The 19895-nt window shown below is 35.1% G+C and overlaps 1 protein-coding gene across 1 annotated transcript; it reads right to left on the reverse strand.

Annotated features, from left to right (window-relative positions):
• Nucleotides 1-22: 22 nt before the first annotated feature.
• Nucleotides 23-14856, reverse strand: ARP8 (actin-related protein 8). The gene is made up of 12 exons (XM_028261233.2): nucleotides 14377-14856; nucleotides 13635-13720; nucleotides 13192-13262; nucleotides 13031-13098; nucleotides 11750-11811; nucleotides 3656-3753; nucleotides 3398-3479; nucleotides 2861-3003; nucleotides 1723-1871; nucleotides 1435-1568; nucleotides 1111-1229; nucleotides 23-521 (listed from the first exon to the last, which is right to left on the reverse strand). The coding sequence occupies exons 1-12, from the start codon at nucleotides 14694-14696 to the stop codon at nucleotides 444-446; spliced, it is 1410 nt and encodes a 469-aa protein (XP_028117034.2). The 5' UTR covers nucleotides 14697-14856; the 3' UTR covers nucleotides 23-443.
• Between the last annotated feature and the right edge of the window lie 5039 nt (nucleotides 14857-19895).

Here is a 19895-nt window from a genome sequence, read left to right on the forward strand (position 1 = left end):
GTTCTAGCATTTCAACTTACGATTGTTAAAACTATTAATATCACATGAAATGTGATTTTATTTCATTGATAGGACACTAAAGAGTATGAATTACAATGAGAAAGACGGAGAGAGAGCTCTGCTATTAAAACCATTACAATATCAAATCAAGTTGAACTTATTAATTCATGTGAAGTTTTGTAGAAAGTAACTTCACCTAAAAATCTATGCTATACAATGCATGTTTTATTTGTGCCACTTATGATACATCAAACTACAGGGCCCAACAAAAATTCTGGTTCAAGGATGTTTACAGTTTATACTTGTGAATAAATAGATTCAGGTGATTTCAGATAATAACAGAGTGATTTCACCTCGCATTTTACAACTTGATAGCTTGTTTTCTTGGCAAACTGAAAGTAATTTGTCGAAGATTGCCAGGACAGAGATGGGTTTGGACACTTTCACCACAAGAGGCTGTGCCTGGACTTATACCGGAACTGCTTCTTTACCATGCACCAGGGGCCAGGGAAGGTGCTCAGCTGCGTCAGCACAAATAGAAATAGATTCACCTCACAGAATGGTGATAAAAAATAAAATAAAAAATTAATAAGTTGCAACTTAATGCACAAGAATCCTGTTAAAATGGGGTCTGGGGAGTGCAAGCATGATGATAACCAAACCAAGCCTTAAGTCCCATCAAATGGGGTCGGTTACATGAATCCTCCTTCTCCACGCGGCTCTATCAAAGGCCATTTGGCTAAGCATGATGATAATGCATACAATTCATATTTATTGCATTTGGCTAAGCCCTAAGCTTCAACTGCACAAGTCACTTAACAAGAACTAGAGTCTATTTCAACTGAATATTTGATCCTGTAATTGCATGAAGAAGTGTTTAAAACCTGTGCTGCTCAATCTTTCTTTTGACTAAATATTGTTATAACCCCACAGAATTGCAGCAATAACTTCACTAGAGCTCATACTGGAAGAAGTTAGCATAGAATGTCTCTTGCAGCTTGACAAACACTCTAATTTATCAAAATAAAAGATAAGTATGCACTAATATATGGCAATGTGTGTTGTTTCGGTATGTCCAAAGATGTTCAGTGATTTAGTGCAGTAGCTTACATTGCTGATAAGCTTTGCCCCAAACCATGCAGAATCGGCACCATAAACAGGAGGAATCACTATTATTCCATTGGACATGGATTGGGGAATAAGTCCACGGAGTTCCTTCTCTAACCTTTCTGGGAAACAAAGATCAAAGATAAAGTCAAAAGATTTTCAACTCAATTTATATGTATCTCATTTTTATTTATTTATTTAACGCATTGTTTCTGTACTATTATTTCTTCACCTGTCTTTTTAATGCAGTTTGATTAAAAGAACTTATATTCCCGCTCTCATCTCCTACCCTTGTCACTGAAATTCACATAGATAACTGAAAGTTACCTGCTAATCCTGGTAAACATGCTGTCCCTCCTGACAAAACTACAGTCTTGAACCAACTGTCATCGCCTGTCAATTCCGCAGCTTGACAATGGTCCATGCAAAGTGCTACTGCCTGTTGCAAACTCATTGCACGCCTGTACCAGACACAGACAGTACATGATGAATTAATCAGAAAATAAGTATAAAAGCACAGGAAACTGGAGGACACAGTAAAGTATGAGCAAACAATATCTACCATTGATCAAATCACCACATATTATAACAAGATGTAAGAAAACTTAGACTTACACTCCTGCAATGCATGGCTGAAATAAAATCTCCCCTGTTTGAAATCGTTCTTTCGAAAGAGTAAACCAACCTTCTGCTGCAACTTCAAATGACCCTTCTGTATCTTTGGATAGTTCAGCATCATAATCAAGAGCAACATAACATAGGTTCTGTGAGTGCATTAAACCCAGACAAAATCAGGCAATATGTATAGTGTGTGATAAAGCAGGAAAGTATGGTACAATTACCAAAGTGAAGTCAAACATATGCAGCAAATGAGTAATAAACATTATACTAGGCTTCAGTTGTTATTTTGTGGAGAACCCTATGGCAACTGTTCAAGTCTGGAAAATCCACTTGAAAATCTTATTAGCAGGATTCATATACTTCAGTGAGGGGATTCAGCAAAACCCTCCCAGCATTTGAGACTGTGCTGCCAAAATATGTCCTGATCAAATCAAATTAAGAGCTAGAAAATAGTTGGTGTTTTAGAAGGGGTTTAGTGGTCCTATGAGCTATCAACCTGGCTATTGGGGGACAAGCTGAACTAATTATACCACCAACAAAAGTTTATAAAAGCTAAAATCAGTAATTGAATTTACCCAAAAGCACTAAGAAGTGAACTTTTCATGGATCAGCATCAGAAGTGAAATTTTCCAGGGCTTTGAATTATCAATCGGATTTCATCAATTAGACAATAAAAAAGGTTGTCCCTAGAAAGAGAGCTAACCACATGGGTGTCTTGCCATAGACTTGAGGCTCCTAGAACTCATCGAGTTGTAGGCATCCCTTTTCTCAACTTTCAGTCGGGCAAAGGCAATCCATTTCGATCCTAAAACCATACCATACCCCTGCCTGTTTGAAGAGCTGCAGGAGAAAGAAGCTGGAGGAGGGAAGTTTACAGATGTCTATACATACGAAATCCCAAGTACTGGACAAAGCCCTGTGTTTCCAACATTACTTACTGCTATTTCTTCTTGGATTCTAGGGGGGAATTCAAGACTTCTAGAGCCATCCAGCTGACTAGAACAATCAATTGGTGAATGTCACATTTACTCCGCATGCTGACAAGCCAGCAAGACTTCTGCCCAAACTTTTCCTCATTGATGAGAGGAAAGACAAATATCAAAGTCCACAGAGCAAAGGGCAATGTCAATACCTCTTTTAATGTGCGCACAGTGTACAGTGACTCAAAATGTATATTTTTCTGCTGCATTTGTTCCTTAAGGAATCCTGTAAGCTTCAATGCTCCCATTCCCACAACTTCAACACCCACCTTGCGCATGACTTGACCATGTAAAACTGTAGAATAGAATCCAAAACTTAGAAATCTGAGTCACAGGTGACCATGCACAATTAGGAAAAGAGAAATTCAACAGAAATCATTTAATAGAGAACAAGAAGACAGCAGTGAACACCTAGCCATTTTTTATGCATAAACAAGAATAGAACAGAGAGAGAGAGAGATTAATGAGATTGCTGAAAAAAATTAAAGCAACAGGTAGAAATGCAGGATTTCTAAAACTGATGTAATAATGACAACAGTTGAAGGGAAAGTATAAGCATTCTGTGCAACTCTAAGTAATCAATTGCATTTTGGAAAGTTTCGTAAAGCTTAGGCCCACTTGCACAGTACAACTGCAGGAAAGTTGCTCAAATATCAATTTTGAAATTAAAATGAGATCCTATAGCTTACTTGGAACAACAGAGGTCTGGTGGAAACCAATGTTAACAACAATTCCTGAAGTTCGTCTTGCTGCATACAAAGCTAAAGTTGCCTACACATTTAATACGATAATTGCATTAGGGGGTAAGAGAGAACAACAACAAAACAGTTTTGTTGGTCATTCTATACAGAAATAAACTAAGGAATCCAAGTTTGATAACCTCTTTGCTTTTCTACCTTATAAAAACCATCAAAATATGCTGAAAATAAAATACATAAATACTCTACCTGATTGATAGCACAAACAGCAGGGACATTCATATCAAACAGAACTGAGTACATGGTTTCTTTTAGCTGCCTTCTAGATGCTTTAGCAGATTCTGTATCTAGAATAATACATTTAAAAATAAAATATATATTAAAAAAAGACAAATCAGATCATCGGAAATGCTATTGCAGGAGTGAAAAGGAGGGGAAAGTAAGGAGGAGAATAAAAAGTGTGATCAACCCCAATCATGAATCCATTTCCTCATCTACCATATCACCAAATCTCACAAAAGTTACACTGGAAGGGGGTAAATATAAGGAAAAGGATCATGCAGGTTCTTTTTCCACATAAAGTGGTCAGCTGGATGCCAACATAAAGTTTAGTTATTATTAATCACAAGTACACCTATTACATGTTCCCATAAGTTTTGGTAATTATTAAGCTGCTATAAAAACCCAGTCAGTCCTATGCTTCCAACAAAAGCCAACCAAAATAAAATTATTACAAAGGAATGATCTAAGAGTTTTTCCGTTATTTTGAATCCAGTCTCTAAAAAATTTGTGACAGAGGGCCTAAGAACTTCAGAACACTCTTTGTGTGTGTGTGTTGGTTTAACCCACATAAATATGACAATAACAAGAAGCAATGAGTTAAAATGTGAATTGAGTTGGAAAAACAATCAAAGGACTTGACTTGGCGCGATGACAAGTGCTATCCAACCCCAGCCTTGGGGTGTGGGTTTGAGTCAAGAGAATCAGCCTAGTGGGTGAGGTTGCCTACCTATTATCTCACCCAAACCCTACTATAAGTAGGAGCCTTGTGCATTGGGTATGACTTTTTTAAGTTGAAAAAAACTTTCTAACATAGAACATTATGAGAAACAACAGATGATCACTTATGAAAGAGGGGAAGGGTATCTGCCCTTACAAAAAATGAATATCCATTTATGAGAAACAACAGATGATCACTTGTAGAGGGTTTTAAACAGTTTATTTCCTTCTACTGGCCGGCCCTTCAATGCAATCGGCATTCAAGTTTTTAGAACATGTTTTCTGCTTCTCTTAACCTTAGTTAAAAATATCTGCTCTGATAACATAGATGTGACGACCCCGCCACGTATAATATTTTACATTTAATTAATTTTTATTCTAATTTAATTATGGATTCTCAATAAGGTGAAATTGACGAATTGAATTATTTTAATTTTGATTATCAGACTATATGAGAATTTAATTAACTATCTAATTCAGTTTAGTAACGTTGAAATTTTATTAATTGGGTCCGAATTAGAGTTGATTAAATTATAAAAAGAAAACAAAATAAATAAATAAATAAATAAAGCAAAAACAAAGCAAGTGACAAGTAGCCTAAGATGATGATTAGGCATGCATAGGTGTGGTGAGTCACCTTAAAGGCATATGTTGGATAAGCATGAATTGATGGAGAGGCATTTGGATGTGCCACGTGTACTAGTGGTGGCTTGGGGCTCACGGATTGACTCCCTATAAATAGAGAGAAGATGTTCAAGGTAAGGCAAACAAAGAAAGGGGAAGAAAATACTAGAGGTAAAGAAGGTCTTTGATAGTGGAAAGAAAGAGCGAGGTATTAATTTTAAGGTAAGTTATATTATACCTTGAGTTACCATAGTATATTTACGCATGTTTTGAATTACCATAATTTATTTTACGCAATTCGTATTTTATAAATTATATTACTATTCAATTACATTAATTATTTTCTGAACTCCATTTGTTTAAATAAAAACCTATGGATATATTTGTTTAAATTTTAATAATTATTTGACAATGATTTTGTAAACAATTATTTTCTGTAAGTACCACCATGGGAGTCCCATGCCTTGGGGGACTTAAATAAACCATTGACTTCTGTTTGGCCACTTTGTGGTCTTCTGTTTGTCATGGATCCATTGACCTCTATTCTGATTGTCACTCTTGTGACTTCTGTTCTGTTTTGTTTTGTATTGTGGTTATCGTTATTATTTTACATAATTTCCGTATTTCAGTTTCTGCCACTAAAATAATTAAGTTTATTCAATTTAAGTTGTGTTAATGTTTTAGCTTAAATAACTATTCATGGTTATTTTGTATTCTCTATACTCTTGGCATAATATTTCTCACTCTGCCACATGCTTATAGTTGTTAACCACTTTCAGGTGGCGCGTCAAAACCAGTATATGAGGTAGGCACAAGGCACTTTGTAATCATAGTACAGTTCTGGTATTGCAATCGAATAGGAGCTCCAATGTACATATTTTTGTTATACTTAAATGAAAATTTGGGTACCCTCTTATTTTACTCCGTTGTACTATTAATTTGTTATGACTTCAATTATTATCTTGTCACGACGCCGAACCCTCGGGTACTAAATTTGGGTCATGACAAATGGTATCAGAGTAATGGTTTTTCAAAAATAACATATTAGAGTACAGGACACACGCACAGTTACGTAGTGGGATGAGGGTATGCATGATAAGTTTGTGTGATTTTGTACCAAATTTGATATAAACATTACAGGGAAGCAAAAAAGCAGGGCGTCGGATGCTGCTAATGAGTAAGAAAGAATAAGTGTTTGGTCTGCGTGTTTGGTCCGTACCTAAATAGAGTAAGAGGAAGAATAGGCAAAAGAAGAAGAAGTAGGAAAAAAAAAAAAAAAAAAAAAAAAAAAAAAAAAAAAAAAAAAACACACACACACACACACACACAAACTCATCACGTGGGTTTCAAAAAAAAAAAAGGGAAAATATTAATTGGTAAGAGTGGATGGCAGGTATAGGAAAAGAAAAGTGAAAGGGTTTCCGAAACTGTCAAATTTTAAGTTGCTCAAAATCAAGTTTCAAGCATACAGGAGGTAGGAGTCCAAACCCAGAAAGAACAGGCAAAGCAAAGGTCAAGGTGGATTACACGTGCCGGTCAAATCTTTGCACATAAAGTCAATGCGGCCAAGAGGTTGAAGATGACCATTTTGTAGCCAATCTAGATACTTTAAATATTTATTTGGGATAAAGGAATCACAAGAATGAGTTTGGCTTAATGATTAAGGCGTATGGTGCTGATAAGGTAGTCAGGAGTTCGAATCCTCTTAGCAGCGTCTAAGGATTTAGATGTTTAGGTAGACATCATCACAGAATATTCTGTTGGTATCAACAAAATATTTTGAAAATTGCAATTTGGGTCCCTGAAGTTTTCAAAAATTACAATTCAGTCACAAGATTCCTGGAAATTTTCATTTTGGCCCATGTAGTTGTGAAATCACAGTTTGGCCCCAGGAGTTTGGGAAATTTGCTATTTTATATTTAAGAATGGAAAAGATAGGTGGTCAGTCATGTGTTTGGCATTATAGTTTTGTGTGATTATACATACAGAAGTTGCATGCATCTAGTAAATAAGTGATAAATTGTGCATTGAAGAATATGCATATATGTAAGTATTAAGGTTAAAACCTATGAGCTACAGGGAACTTTGATGATTATAAGAGGACCGAGACGTGTTCGTTAAATAGCATAAGCATTGGGTTTAAGAATTTAAAGCTGTTATTAAATTTTGATAATTAGGAGGAAACTAAAATGCGATGTTTAGTAAGTGTGATATTGAGACCAAGAGCTAAGAACTATTGAGAAATGTCTAACGTTATAAGGACATTAGAATTGTAAACTGGCATATTAGGGAGTACAAATATGATGATTTGTGAAAATATAGTATTATAAGAATTAACGGTTATTACGGAACTTCGACGATAAAAAAAGAGTCTAGGATGGGTTTGTTTAGTAAGTTTAGTGTTGTAGTGAAGAGCTATTGTGAAATCTATAAGGAAGACGTAATTTTTGACTTGCACATTAGGGAATACAAGCATATTGATTTGTATGAATACGGTGTTATAAGGAATTAACTTTTGATGGGAGTGATGAAAGCTATGTGGTTACATGTGAAGTTAAGTTATGAGAACATTTCGGGAAGTTGAAATATCTGATGATCAATGAAGTGCATGGAATTATGGTGATTGGAGGCTAGGAAATTATTTGATATGAAGAAGGTATGTTGTTTTTGGGAGGGACCTAATGTTTGAGCCATAGGGTCTCATAATTTTGTTGAGTGACCTTGAAAGTTCGATTGAAATCACGTTCGGCCGGCGTAGCTTCACATCTAAAATTCTTGGTCAACTTCATGGAAATGAATAGGTTGCCCTACCGATGACCTTGTATAAGTGTTTGACTTACAATTGAATATATCGTGCTATGTTCAACTAACATTACCCCAAGTATTATCCACCTTTGCTTTGTGACTTAAGGAAAAGATGATGAGAAATATAAATGGTTTGGAAGTTGTTGAATCTCTGTCGGAAAAATTCACAAAGTGGAGGAAGCATTAGAAAACATAATGAAATCAATGCAAACATGTCATGAGAAACAGTAAAGATCAAAAGAAAAAGTTAAATGTAGAATTAACAATAGAATAAAAGAAGATATTTAAAAATTTTGTGGAATGAGAGGCAAACAATCCTAAGCAAAGTTGTAAAGAAATGAGCCTATCCCCAACATGTCCAACGTATTATAAACCGCATAGACAGTCATGTCATTGACTTATGAGAGGAAACTTTAATAGGACATCGAATGAAAGATTGTCAAAAAAAAAAAAAAAATTTACAAGAAGTCAATCAGATCAGATCGAAGATTGGTACTTCATAAATAGATAAAATAAATAAATGCTAGTCAATGCAAAAAGCCTTGAATTAGAATTGACACCCTTCTAAATAATTTGAATTGATTGTGGGTAAATTTAGAATTCATCTATTTGAGCATTTGAAACTTGATATGAGATTGTTAAGATAATTAGAATGAGATTGTTATAAGGAAATTTGTGAGTAAAGTGTCTATATGTTAATGGATTCAGAATCCATCCATTCATTTGAAGTCAATTGTCATAAGATGAATGTATCATTGGGAATTTTATTGTGTAAAACTATTTCATCACTAGTCAGAAAATTATATTATTTGGGAACGTTGTACAATGAGTATGGTCCAATACCTACGATATGGACCCTAGAATGTAATGTTGAATGTGAACGAATTTTCAATCTATCAAGTGAATGTGATCATACACCTAAGTGAGTCGTCTTTGACTTTCGAGATTAAATAGTTATCTTGTGGAACCAATGGAGAAAATTTTTCCCCACCGATTTGACTTGATGGCTTATGAATCCATAAGAACAAATAACCAAATTATTGTGGTCAGAAAATTTGTGGATTTAAATTTGTTATAGAGGTTGTATCACATGCCCAACCTATTTTGAAGACTATATAGGGGAGTACTTTGATTTGTTAAAACTAAGTAAGATCATGAATATCATTTGTCTATTTGGAGTAGTATATGTGATTAATAAGAGTAGTATGTTGGAATTAATATATTTTATGACTTAATATTTTACGAGGATGACTTTGAGATATGCTATATTTTACTAAATAGCTTTTGATATGAATTAGGACGAATTACAATTTGGGTTATTAACCACTAAATGAAAATGAGCTAAACTCCTGTGATAAGCATGGTTATCAGAATCCCGATCCGAATCTTACGATCCTACGATCTTACGATCCATTTGAGCACAATCGATCCGGATCGTGTAAAAAACTCCTTATAGGTAGGATCTTTCGATCCTGGTAGTGGGATCTTATAGGTTCGTAGAATCCCGATCCGGATCCGATCCTATCCAATCTAATTTACAAGCTTTGTTTTGTATTATATTACATATTTTATTGTAAATTTTATATTTGTTGTCTAAATACCAATTTATGTGGTCAAAATAAATAATAAAAATTAAGTAGTATATTGAATCAAATAGACTAAGAAAAACAAATTATGAAACAAACATTCAAATATTGTGGTAATTTAAGAAAATTAAATAGTCGGAAAAACAAACTTAGCTTTAACGGAGTCTAAGGAGGGTAAGATGATTGCAATTTTATCCCAATTTTTGGAGAGATTATTTTTGTGACTCTTTTGTGGCTCCACCAGGGATGCCAACGACAAACCTTATCATTCGATTAAGCTACTCTTTTGAGTTCTTAATCTATTTTCATATCCAACTTTGTTAAATATTTTTTCTTCACTTTTTATGCATTATTGTAGATTGTAAATTATTTTGTTATAGAATTCTTCTTCTTCTTCTTCTTCTTCACCTTCTTTTTTGATGAACTAAAAAACTTTACCATCGAGTTTTTTATTGTATAATATTATATGTACATTTTACATGGAGTATTATATTTTTCACAATATATTCACTTCTTTTTAATAGAATATAGGCTCATTTTGCGTATACTTTATAAGAAATGTTTATTTAAATTAAATTATTATGTAATTTGTCTTTTTCGGTAGGATCTTACGATTCTCGATCCGATTCTACGATCCGATCCTATAAACACCTCCAACGATCCAACGTAGGATCCCGATTTTAACAACCTTGGTGATAAGACAATCAAATGATGAGAAAATCGAATGATAAGAAAAGTTACTTGGGAAAAGCAAGGCCATATGATTAGTTTTCAGGTACAAGCACATTAAGTTTGGAGAACCAAACTTTCTAAAGGGGAGAGATTGTGACGACTCCACCACGTATAATATTTTACATTTAATTAATTCTTATTCTACTTTAATTATGGATTCTCAATAAGGTGAAATTGACGAATTAAATTATTTTAATTTCGAGTATCGGACTATATGAGAATTTAATTAAATATCTAATTCAGTTTAGTAACGTTGAAATTTTATTAATTGGGTCCGAATTAGAGTTGATTAAATTATAAAAAGAAAACAAAATAAATAAATAAATAAAACAAAAACAGAGTAAGTGACAAGTAGCCTAAGATGATGATTAGGCATGCATATGTGTGGCGAGTCACCTTAAAGGTATATGTTGGATAAGCATGAATTGATGGAGAGGCATTTGGATGTGCCACGTGTACTAGTGGTGGCTTGGGGCTCACGGATTGACTCCCTATAAATAGGGAGAAGATGTTCAAGGTAAGGCAAACAAAGAAAGGGGAAGAAGATACTAGAGATAAAGGTCTTTGATAGTGGAAAGAAAGAGCGAGGTATTAATTTTAAGGTGAGTTATATTATACCTTGAGTTACCATAATATATTTTACGCATGTTTTGGATTTCCATAATTTATTTTACGCAATTCATATACATTGATTATTTTCTAAACTCTATTTGTTTAAATTGAAACCCATGGATATGTTTGTTTAAATTTTAATAATTATTTGACAATGGTTTTGTAAACAATTATTCTCTGTAAGTACCACCACGGGAGTTTCAAGCCTTGGAAGACTTAAACAAACCATTGACTTCTATTTGGCCACTTTGTGGTCCTCTGTTTGTCATGGATCTATTGATCTCTGTTTTGATTGTCACTCCTATGACCTCTGTTCTATTCTGTACCGTAGTTATGATTATTTATTTACATAATTTCCATATTTCAGTTTCTGCCACTAAAATAATTAAGTTTATTCAAATTAAGTTGTGCTGATGTTTTAGCTTAAATAACTATCCATGGTTATTTTGTATCTCCTATACTCTTGGCATAATATTTCTCATTCTGTCATGTGCTTATAATTATTAACCACTTTCAGGTGGCGTGTCAAAATCAGTGCATGGGTTAGGCACAAGGCACTTTGTAGTCATAGTACAATTCTGGTATTGCAATTGAATAAAAGCTCCAATGTACATATTTTTGTTATACTTAAATGAAGATTTGGGTACCCTTTTATTTTACTCCGCTGCACTATTAATTTAGTATGACTTCACTTATTATCTTGTCGCGACGCTGAACCCCCGGGTACCGAGTTTGGGTCATGACAATAGATACTCTTGCCAAAATTGAATAATCATAGACCAATATTTGAACAAAAGACAAAGAACACTGCACATGACCAAAAAGGAGATTGAATCACAACCCCACACGAAGGCCTTCGGCATAAATTTCTTAGAAAGCTGCTTGTCAATGCAAAAGGGTATAAGTTTTCAAGCATTAAGGCTTTAATAAACAGAAGTCAATAGTGAGAGGCATAAAATGTGGAGATCATAAAATATTAGCTCACCATCATAATGACAAATTGGAATGGACACAACAATTGGATGCGTAGATGTTTTCACCCGCATCCTGCCAGGAGAAATGGGTTAAGTCTTAAAAAAGGGAAAAATGGAAGAGTCACAAAATAAATAAGAAAGACAATGAAGAGTCAAGTAAAGATGCTTTTTGTTATCAGAAGTTATATATATGTATACACATAAGTCAAGTGCTTGTAATTCATTATAGGATACCAGGGATCGTAATACAAGTATACATGCCAATATGCCACTGTTAAAATTGCAAATATAGGACAAAAGCAGTATCAATAAATTGTGCAATGTGCCCACAATGACAAATCACAAATAATATATATATCTTAGTAGCAGGAATCGTTTCAGATGGCGACGACTCCGAGGAAAAAGCGCGATTTTGCACTTATGAGGAAGAATCGCAGCAGAATCGCGAATCTAAGGAGAGGGAAACGCGAATCTGATGCGAGAAAGGAGCACTATTGAGAGAGCAAGGAGAGTACCTAATCGCTGGCTTCGATCCTCTATTCGACGACTTCGATCTCGCCGTTTGACTTCCCCGTCGAAGCCCTAGTCTTCGTCCCTCTCTTCGAAGCCCTAGGTCTTCGTCTCTCTCTCTCTCTCTTCTCTCACCCTCGATCTCCTCTTCGTCTCTGCTTCTCTCTTTCTTCATCTCTGTTGCGCCTCTTGCTTCTCCCTCTCTCGATCTATTATGTTCTCTCTCTCTCTCTCTCTCTCTCTCTTTCCCTCTCCGCTTTCATTGTTTTATAAAAATATAATTTATCATATAATATATATAATATAATTTATAAATTATAAATTATAATATAATTTATCATAAACAATATAATTTTTATTTGTAAAATAAAAAATTATTTATTTTATCATATATAATATAATTTTTATTTATTATTTATTTTTTTAACAATTATTTCTTAACTTTTTAACATATAATAAATCATCTAATTGTTTAAAAGAAATCTATTTAAATCATATATAATAAAAAAATCTTAAAAAATTTATAAAATAAAACATCTAATTTTTATTTATTATTTATTTTAATATAATTTATTATTCATTATAATAAATAAAATATAATTAATAAAAATAATACATAAGCGCTCCTAATTTACGACTCCTCTAAATGGCCACGTTTCCCCGCTCCCGCTCCCGCTTCGTGCAACTAAGATATATATATATATATATCTAATCAGATAAGATCTCAACAACACAGGAAGGATTAAGATGCAATGTGGTGAAACCAATAAAAGAAAACAGACCTGTCGTAAATTGTTGCAAAAAAAAGTCTACGTCTAGTGTATGTTGGAGACTCGATGTTACCAAATTCCTGCACATCAGACAGACTTATATGCGGTATAAAAGTATGTATATATATTTATCCTGAAAGCTTCTAAACTGCCAAGTTTAACAAGAAGCTCACCGCAAATGTTGCAAACCGGCCAGATGGACAAGCATATTTGCTCCATCCAAACTTGCAGTAACCCAAACCAACTGTTTGCAAGAATAAAAAGATAAATAAACACACATCGAAAACATGATAGTCCGACAATGAAAAACTTTAGCGTATAAAGATGACCGATGTGATTGATAGACTGAATAATCACTTCAATGTTTTCTGTTTTTTATATTTCAAGAGTCTCTCTTGGCAATTCTGAAATAAGTAACCGGACATTACTACTACACTACAAAAAGTTTCTCCTCCATTAGCACAGTGGATAGATAAAACGTACTAGCTTTTACTCTATATATCCAGGGAATTAATAGTTTTGTCTGCTATCACATGCATAATTGGGTAAAAAAATTTGAAAACGTCTTTCAGAATATCGAAGAATTGCATAAGTGGGTGAAGTTGAAGTGCCACACCGTCAATAATAATAGCGCCAGGGACTTGTGCTCGCTGACCATAGATATGCATGAATGACAACTGAGAAATTTGATTAGGCAGTGCCCTGCATTCACATTCCATCAAATTAGAATTATCAAGAAACAATAAGCTCATGCTGAAGCATGCACACAAACCTCAAATTAATGGGCAAATAGAAAAAACAAAAGAATAATACAAAAGTGAGCTTAAAGTGAGTTTGGTTAGGAAGAAAGGCAGAAAGTGTAGCAAACAGAACCAAAAAAAAGAAAAAAAAAAAAAACTTTCTTTGCATTCGTTTAACACAAGAGTGATTGAAAGTGCAAAACACTTAAATTTCTGATACAACCCATACCAGAATGATAATTTGGCTTTCATTTTCTTGCAATAAATACAGGAAATTAGTGATTTTTTTTTTTTTTTTTTTTTTTCTCCCTCGTGAAAATGGCCAGGACCGAGTAGCCAAATGATATCTCACTTCCCAATTTTCTTCTAACTTTATCACAAATATTTCAAAACCAAATTCATATGATAAAAATAAAATTTTCTTTCACTTGACTTTCTATTAATTTCACTACCCATCTTATTTTCCACCCTAATCAAACAGACCCTTACAAACCAGATATGATTAAGCAATTCAATCTTTGAGTTCAACTGTGCACTTTGTATTGTATAGAAACAACTTCAAGTATATGCTACATAAAAACAAAATCATATATATGCATACACATATCCAGAGCTTACTGAAGAGGATAGCCCAATCGCAGTTGAGTTTCGCCAAAGAAGATTGAGTCCCAAGACTCCTGCTGATTCTGAAGAAAGTACATCCACAATCGATTCTCGGCAACGATCAATTTCCACGATTTGCAAACAGAGCTGAGCTTGGCAGCTTCTTTGGGACCGAGAAGTTTCAAGATTTGAATCAATATGTCGAAAGGTATTCGATCAAATGCCCCAGTGGACGATTGAGCCAACACCATCTCTCGCCGCCGATCAGACGAGCTCGAATTCGAATTCGGGCGGTTCGAAACCGATCCCCAAACCTTTCGAAGTAACGAAGACATGGGTCTCGAGTTCGGCAATGAGTTCGATGGAAATCGGAGTGGTGGAGAAGAAGCAGACAGCCACTGGTCATATCTAATGTGGGTCCGAAGGTTGCATTTTTGGACTGACCTCGCGTGATTCGCGTGCCATTGTTTCAACACTTTTATGGCTTGTTTATTTTGAATTAAAATAATTTGTGGTGGGGCTATCTCGTAATAATTTATTTTTTAATTCGTAATCATTAATAAAGGCTAAATTTTATTCACTCAAAAAAATTACTAATAAAGGGTAATTTTGTTTTATACCTAGGAGATTGGAGATTCGATTCGACCAATAATCGTGATTCATAAAAGCAAATAAGTACATAAGAACCTCTAAGTTCATTTCCACCGCTGCTGAGCTAATTTCATCACTAAATTTAAGTTTGGTAAATAAATTTTCTTTTTATTTCAATGGTTTTGTTAAATTTATATTAAATTGAGAATATAAAAATCATTTCACCAAACTAAGGATGTTTGGCACGTTTCGGCATTTTAATATGCATAGTTGTTGAGGATTTGACTCACCGGACGATCAACTGAACGTCTAGCTAGATGTCCACCCGATCATCCTTTTACTTGAAAAATTCTCACAATAAAGCAATGGTTTAGACGATTGAGGGGATGTCCTCCCAGACAACCAATGTGTCAACAGCTTAGACCATCTCCAACGGTGAACCAAACCCAGCATCAAATTCAAATTTTGATGAAAAACCTACTTTTTCAAGCTCCAACCGTTGCACCAGATTGATATCAAAATGAGATTTCAGCAAAAAAAGTATCAAACTGAGAACGAGACACAGATTTTACCAAATCACTGTTACTGACCGTTGAAAGAGGTACACCGGTCAACCAGCCGGTTGCCCGGCCGGTTGACCAACCGGTCAACCAGTAAAAGATTCAAACAGTTCAGGAAAAAAAGTTCAAACCGTTAAAAAAAAAAAAAAAAAAAATTTGCCTAACCGGTCAACCGGCCGGTCGACCACCCCGGTCGTCCCGAAAAAGTTCAGAAAGTTCAAAAAAAAAGTTCAGACAATTCGCCAAAAAAAAAAAAAAAAAAAAAAATTTTTTTGCCTAACCGGTCAACCGGCCGGTCGACCACCCAGTTGTCCCGGGATAGATTATTTGAAAGGTGAACCGTTGGAGCGAGTGGTATCAAATTTAGTGAAATGGGTCATTTTTTACTCAAATTTGGTGAAAAATTTGAGTCACCGTTGGAGATGCTCTTAGCAAAGTTGTTTGCTTTTTGTGGCACCAAGACTAAATTCCTTACCAACAGTGATGCATGGATAGTAGAGACAAATGCATTACATGTAGATTCAAAATTATACTCAAATTAGCCATTGATTTTGCTCTCAAATTGTACTCAATCAGTGAACAAATAAGAAGTTGAGCTAGTCATTATGCTCTGCTTTTCAGTTATGGGAAATTATTAATGGAGGCAAACAAAAGTGAAAAATATTTAATGGAGGAAAAAAGAAATGGCAAAGGAATTGAGGGAAACAGAAATGAAGGGAAATAGGTTTTTGCATTTTCTTTTATCGGTCAACCAGCCGGACGACCTGCGTTTTGACAGTCAAAATTCATTATTGGAGAGCTGGATATCAGTTACAGGAATTCTTCAAATTTTTACTCAGATTTAATGAAATATTTGATACACCGTTGGAGATGTCCTAAGTAAACGAAATAGAGGAGGATTAACCATCAGTGGAGCAATAAAAATTATTTCACAAAAAAATAAAAAGGATTATAATTTTTATTATTAATATTTATAATATTTTTTACTTATTTATAAGTATTTTTCAGTATGGGTTGTTTTGGGAAGATAGTTAAAAGTTAACTTTTGACCTTCTTTTTTTTAAACGTGTAAAAAATTTGAGAGATGATATAACCAAAAATAGGTTAAAAGCTGACTTTTGACTTTTTTTTTTTAAATAAAAGAACATGTGTTTCTTTTTTATTTATTATAACAATTCTAAGGGGTTGTTTGGGATGATCTAAAAACTTTTTATGAAATATGAGTTGGGTTTGAAGTGATGTGACTTAAATAAGATGATATGACTTAAATAGGATAGTAACTTTTTGAATTTTTTAAGGGATGCCAAACTTAGTTTAAGTGCTCGTTTAAGAAGTTGAGGTTTGAGGCTTTTTGACTAAAATAGCCACAAAAAAAATAAAATAGACTTTTTAGTCAAATAAGATAAAACATTATATCCAATCCATAATCATTGCATTATTTCTCTCACAAAAGTCAAAAGAACCAAAAAGTCCATCCCAAACGCGACTTTTTTTAGCCCCAGACTAAAATAGCCAAAAGTCAAAAAACCAACACATTTCCCAAACGAACCCTTAACACTGAAAGTTAGGTGTCATTTGGTAATACTTACGTTTTCAGTTTTCTGTTTATATTTACAAAAATTTAAAAAACATAAATAAAAACTTGTTTGGTAAAATTTTTGATTTATAAATTAGTGGTCTCAGTTTATAAATTTGGCCAAAAAATGAAAACACATAAAATGTGTTTTTGTTTTGAGTTTTGAGTTTTTTTTTTTTTGTTACCATCCAACACTAGCTACCACCCGCCACCATTTTCCACCACCATCTTCCGCCACCACCACCTGCCACCACCACTCACCACCCACTAGCCACCTGCCACCATCACCCGCCACCACCACCCGCCACCACCAGCCACCTGCCACCACCAGTCATTACCCACCACCGGCCACCAACGACTAGCCACATGCCACCCACTCGCCACTACCACCCACCTTCGCCACCACCGCCACCACCACCACCCACCACTACCATCCACCGCTCGTCACCACCACCCGCCACCACCACTCACCACCCACCTGCCACCACCATCCACCCATCACCACCTGTCACTACCAGCCACCCATCACCACTCACCACCTGCCATCCACCCACCACCACTACCCACCACCACCACCACCACCACCATCATCACCATCACACACCACCCACTCGCCACCCACTTACCACCACCACCCACCATCCACCAGCCACCTATCTGCCACCACCACCCACCACCACCCACTCACTACCACCTACCACCCGCCACCGTCACTCACCCACCCACCCACCACCACCACCACCACCACCACCACCACCAATTATCTACCACCCACCCGCCACCATCACCCACCACCCGCCACCACCACCACCACCCACTCGCTACCACTCGCCACCCGTCACCCACCACCCACCCGCCACCACCGGCCATCTGCCACCCACCGCCACCACTACCTGTCACCACCACCACCACCACCACCCACTCGTTACCACCCACCATCCACCACCCGCCACCGTTACCCACCCGCCACCACCACCCGCCACCGTCACCCACCTGCCACCACCACCCGCCACCACTTGCCACCACCCGCCATCCGCCACCCACCTACCACCACCACCTACCACCCACTACCACCACCACCCACTACCATCACCCACCCACCACCACCACCCACCCCCCACCACCCACCACCACCAGCTACCCACCACCCACCGTCATCACTTTCTACCACCGTCTTCCGCCGTCACTTGCGACCACTTGCCATTTCTCACTCTTTTTTATATTTTTAAAATTAAACATTTTGTCAATTACCAAACACGTTTGTAGTTTATGTTTTTCAAAAAATAAAAAAAAAATCAGTTTATAAAATTTTTGTAAATATAAACTGAAAATGTAAACGTTACCAAATACATGACTTTTTTTATTTTTTATTTTTATACTTACATGTACAAATGATTTTATGTTATTTTAGCCTAATCATCTCCTATATTAAATTTTTATTATTAATCTATTTTACAAAAAAATAGCTAGTGATCAAAATTATCCTTTGTCGATGTATCAATATTTGATTTTGTTAAATTTGACTTAAAATTTAACACACCATTAAAGGGTGTTATGTGAGACCATAATTTATTATTTTTTTAAATGAATAATTTATTTGTTGTATTTTAAAATTCAACAACTTAAATCATTATGGTGAAGTTCATAATAGGTCTCACAAGTCTAAACGATATTATTCACAAAATAAATTGGAGACAAACTGAGCCTAAAATGAAATACTCGTAAGTTGAAGTTACATCTATAACATATACTAGTTGGCCTCCATGCGCGTTGCGCGTGGGGGTCGTTCTACAGTTTGAAAAAAAATATTTTTAAAATTGTATTTGATTTATGACTTTACGAAATGAAATGTAATTATATTTTATATTTAATTTGCAATGGTGTTCCATATTTCTTCGTTAATTATTATTTATGAAGCTCTTTTATAACTGTCGAATTGAGACAGATGAAACTATGGGAGAGTGATGTACGGAGGCTAAATTGCAACATAGAAGGTCTGCGTTGTAGCACAAGTATTAATCGATAAATAGTGAGTGAATTATTTCATGTAATTTTGGTAAATATGCCGAAAATGTTGCAATTTAGATAATTTGTCAGTGCTAGACAAAATGGCCTAAAAGAATAAAAAATAACGATTTTGCCGTAAAAGATGTCAATGGAACTATACCCTCATACTTCACTGCAATATAAATATTTAATCCAAAACATTGAAAACAAATGCAAATCATTATTTTAATAGCCAATTACCATCTTTCACATGAAATTCGACTCCCTTCTGGTGTTGTTGCAACCATAGCACCATCATCCGGCCTCACTTGATACTTGACTGCATCAGAAACCAAAAAAAATTCCTTGAATCATTGTTCTAACAAGAATAATAACAGTTGAAAACTGCAGCCTAAATAGGACTGGCCTTGACTTTTTTAGGGCCCAAGGCGAACTCAAAAATGAGGCCTAAATCATCATACATATTTTAATGTTGAGATAAATTTTAAACATATTTGATTGCTAACATTTTTAGTTTATTCACACTTCCTGACATAGTAGATTGAATTGTAAAATTTGATAGACTTCAACTTAAAAAAATATATATTTTTCTAAAGACAATTCTAATTTGTATAGTCAAATAATATTCTCTAAATAATTCACGCATTTGGCATGTAGCTATTGCAGAATGTCATGCGAAAGCAGATGATCATCTTAGAATTGATAGGTCTATAAAAGCCAGACAAGATCTTAATACGCAAGAGTTAGAATTCACACTGTTAATTATGAAATGGTCCAAATACAAAGCCATCAGATAAAGA

Source organism: Camellia sinensis, chromosome 8, assembly GCF_055761805.1.
Source record: "Camellia sinensis isolate YWXY chromosome 8, ASM5576180v1, whole genome shotgun sequence".
In the NCBI taxonomy this organism is placed as follows: Eukaryota; Viridiplantae; Streptophyta; class Magnoliopsida; order Ericales; family Theaceae; genus Camellia; species Camellia sinensis.

Coding starts and splice junctions, on each gene's coding strand:
- ARP8 (XM_028261233.2), bottom strand. CDS start 14,696: ATGTCTTCGTTACTTCGAAAGGTTTGGGGATCGGTTTCGAACCGCCCG. Junction 13,099..13,191: donor GCCGGTTTGCAACATTTGCG/GTGAGCTTCTTG, acceptor TCTGATGTGCAG/GAATTTGGTAACATCGAGTC. Junction 3,754..11,749: donor TCCAATTTGTCATTATGATG/GTGAGCTAATAT, acceptor GTATTATTCTAG/ATACAGAATCTGCTAAAGCA.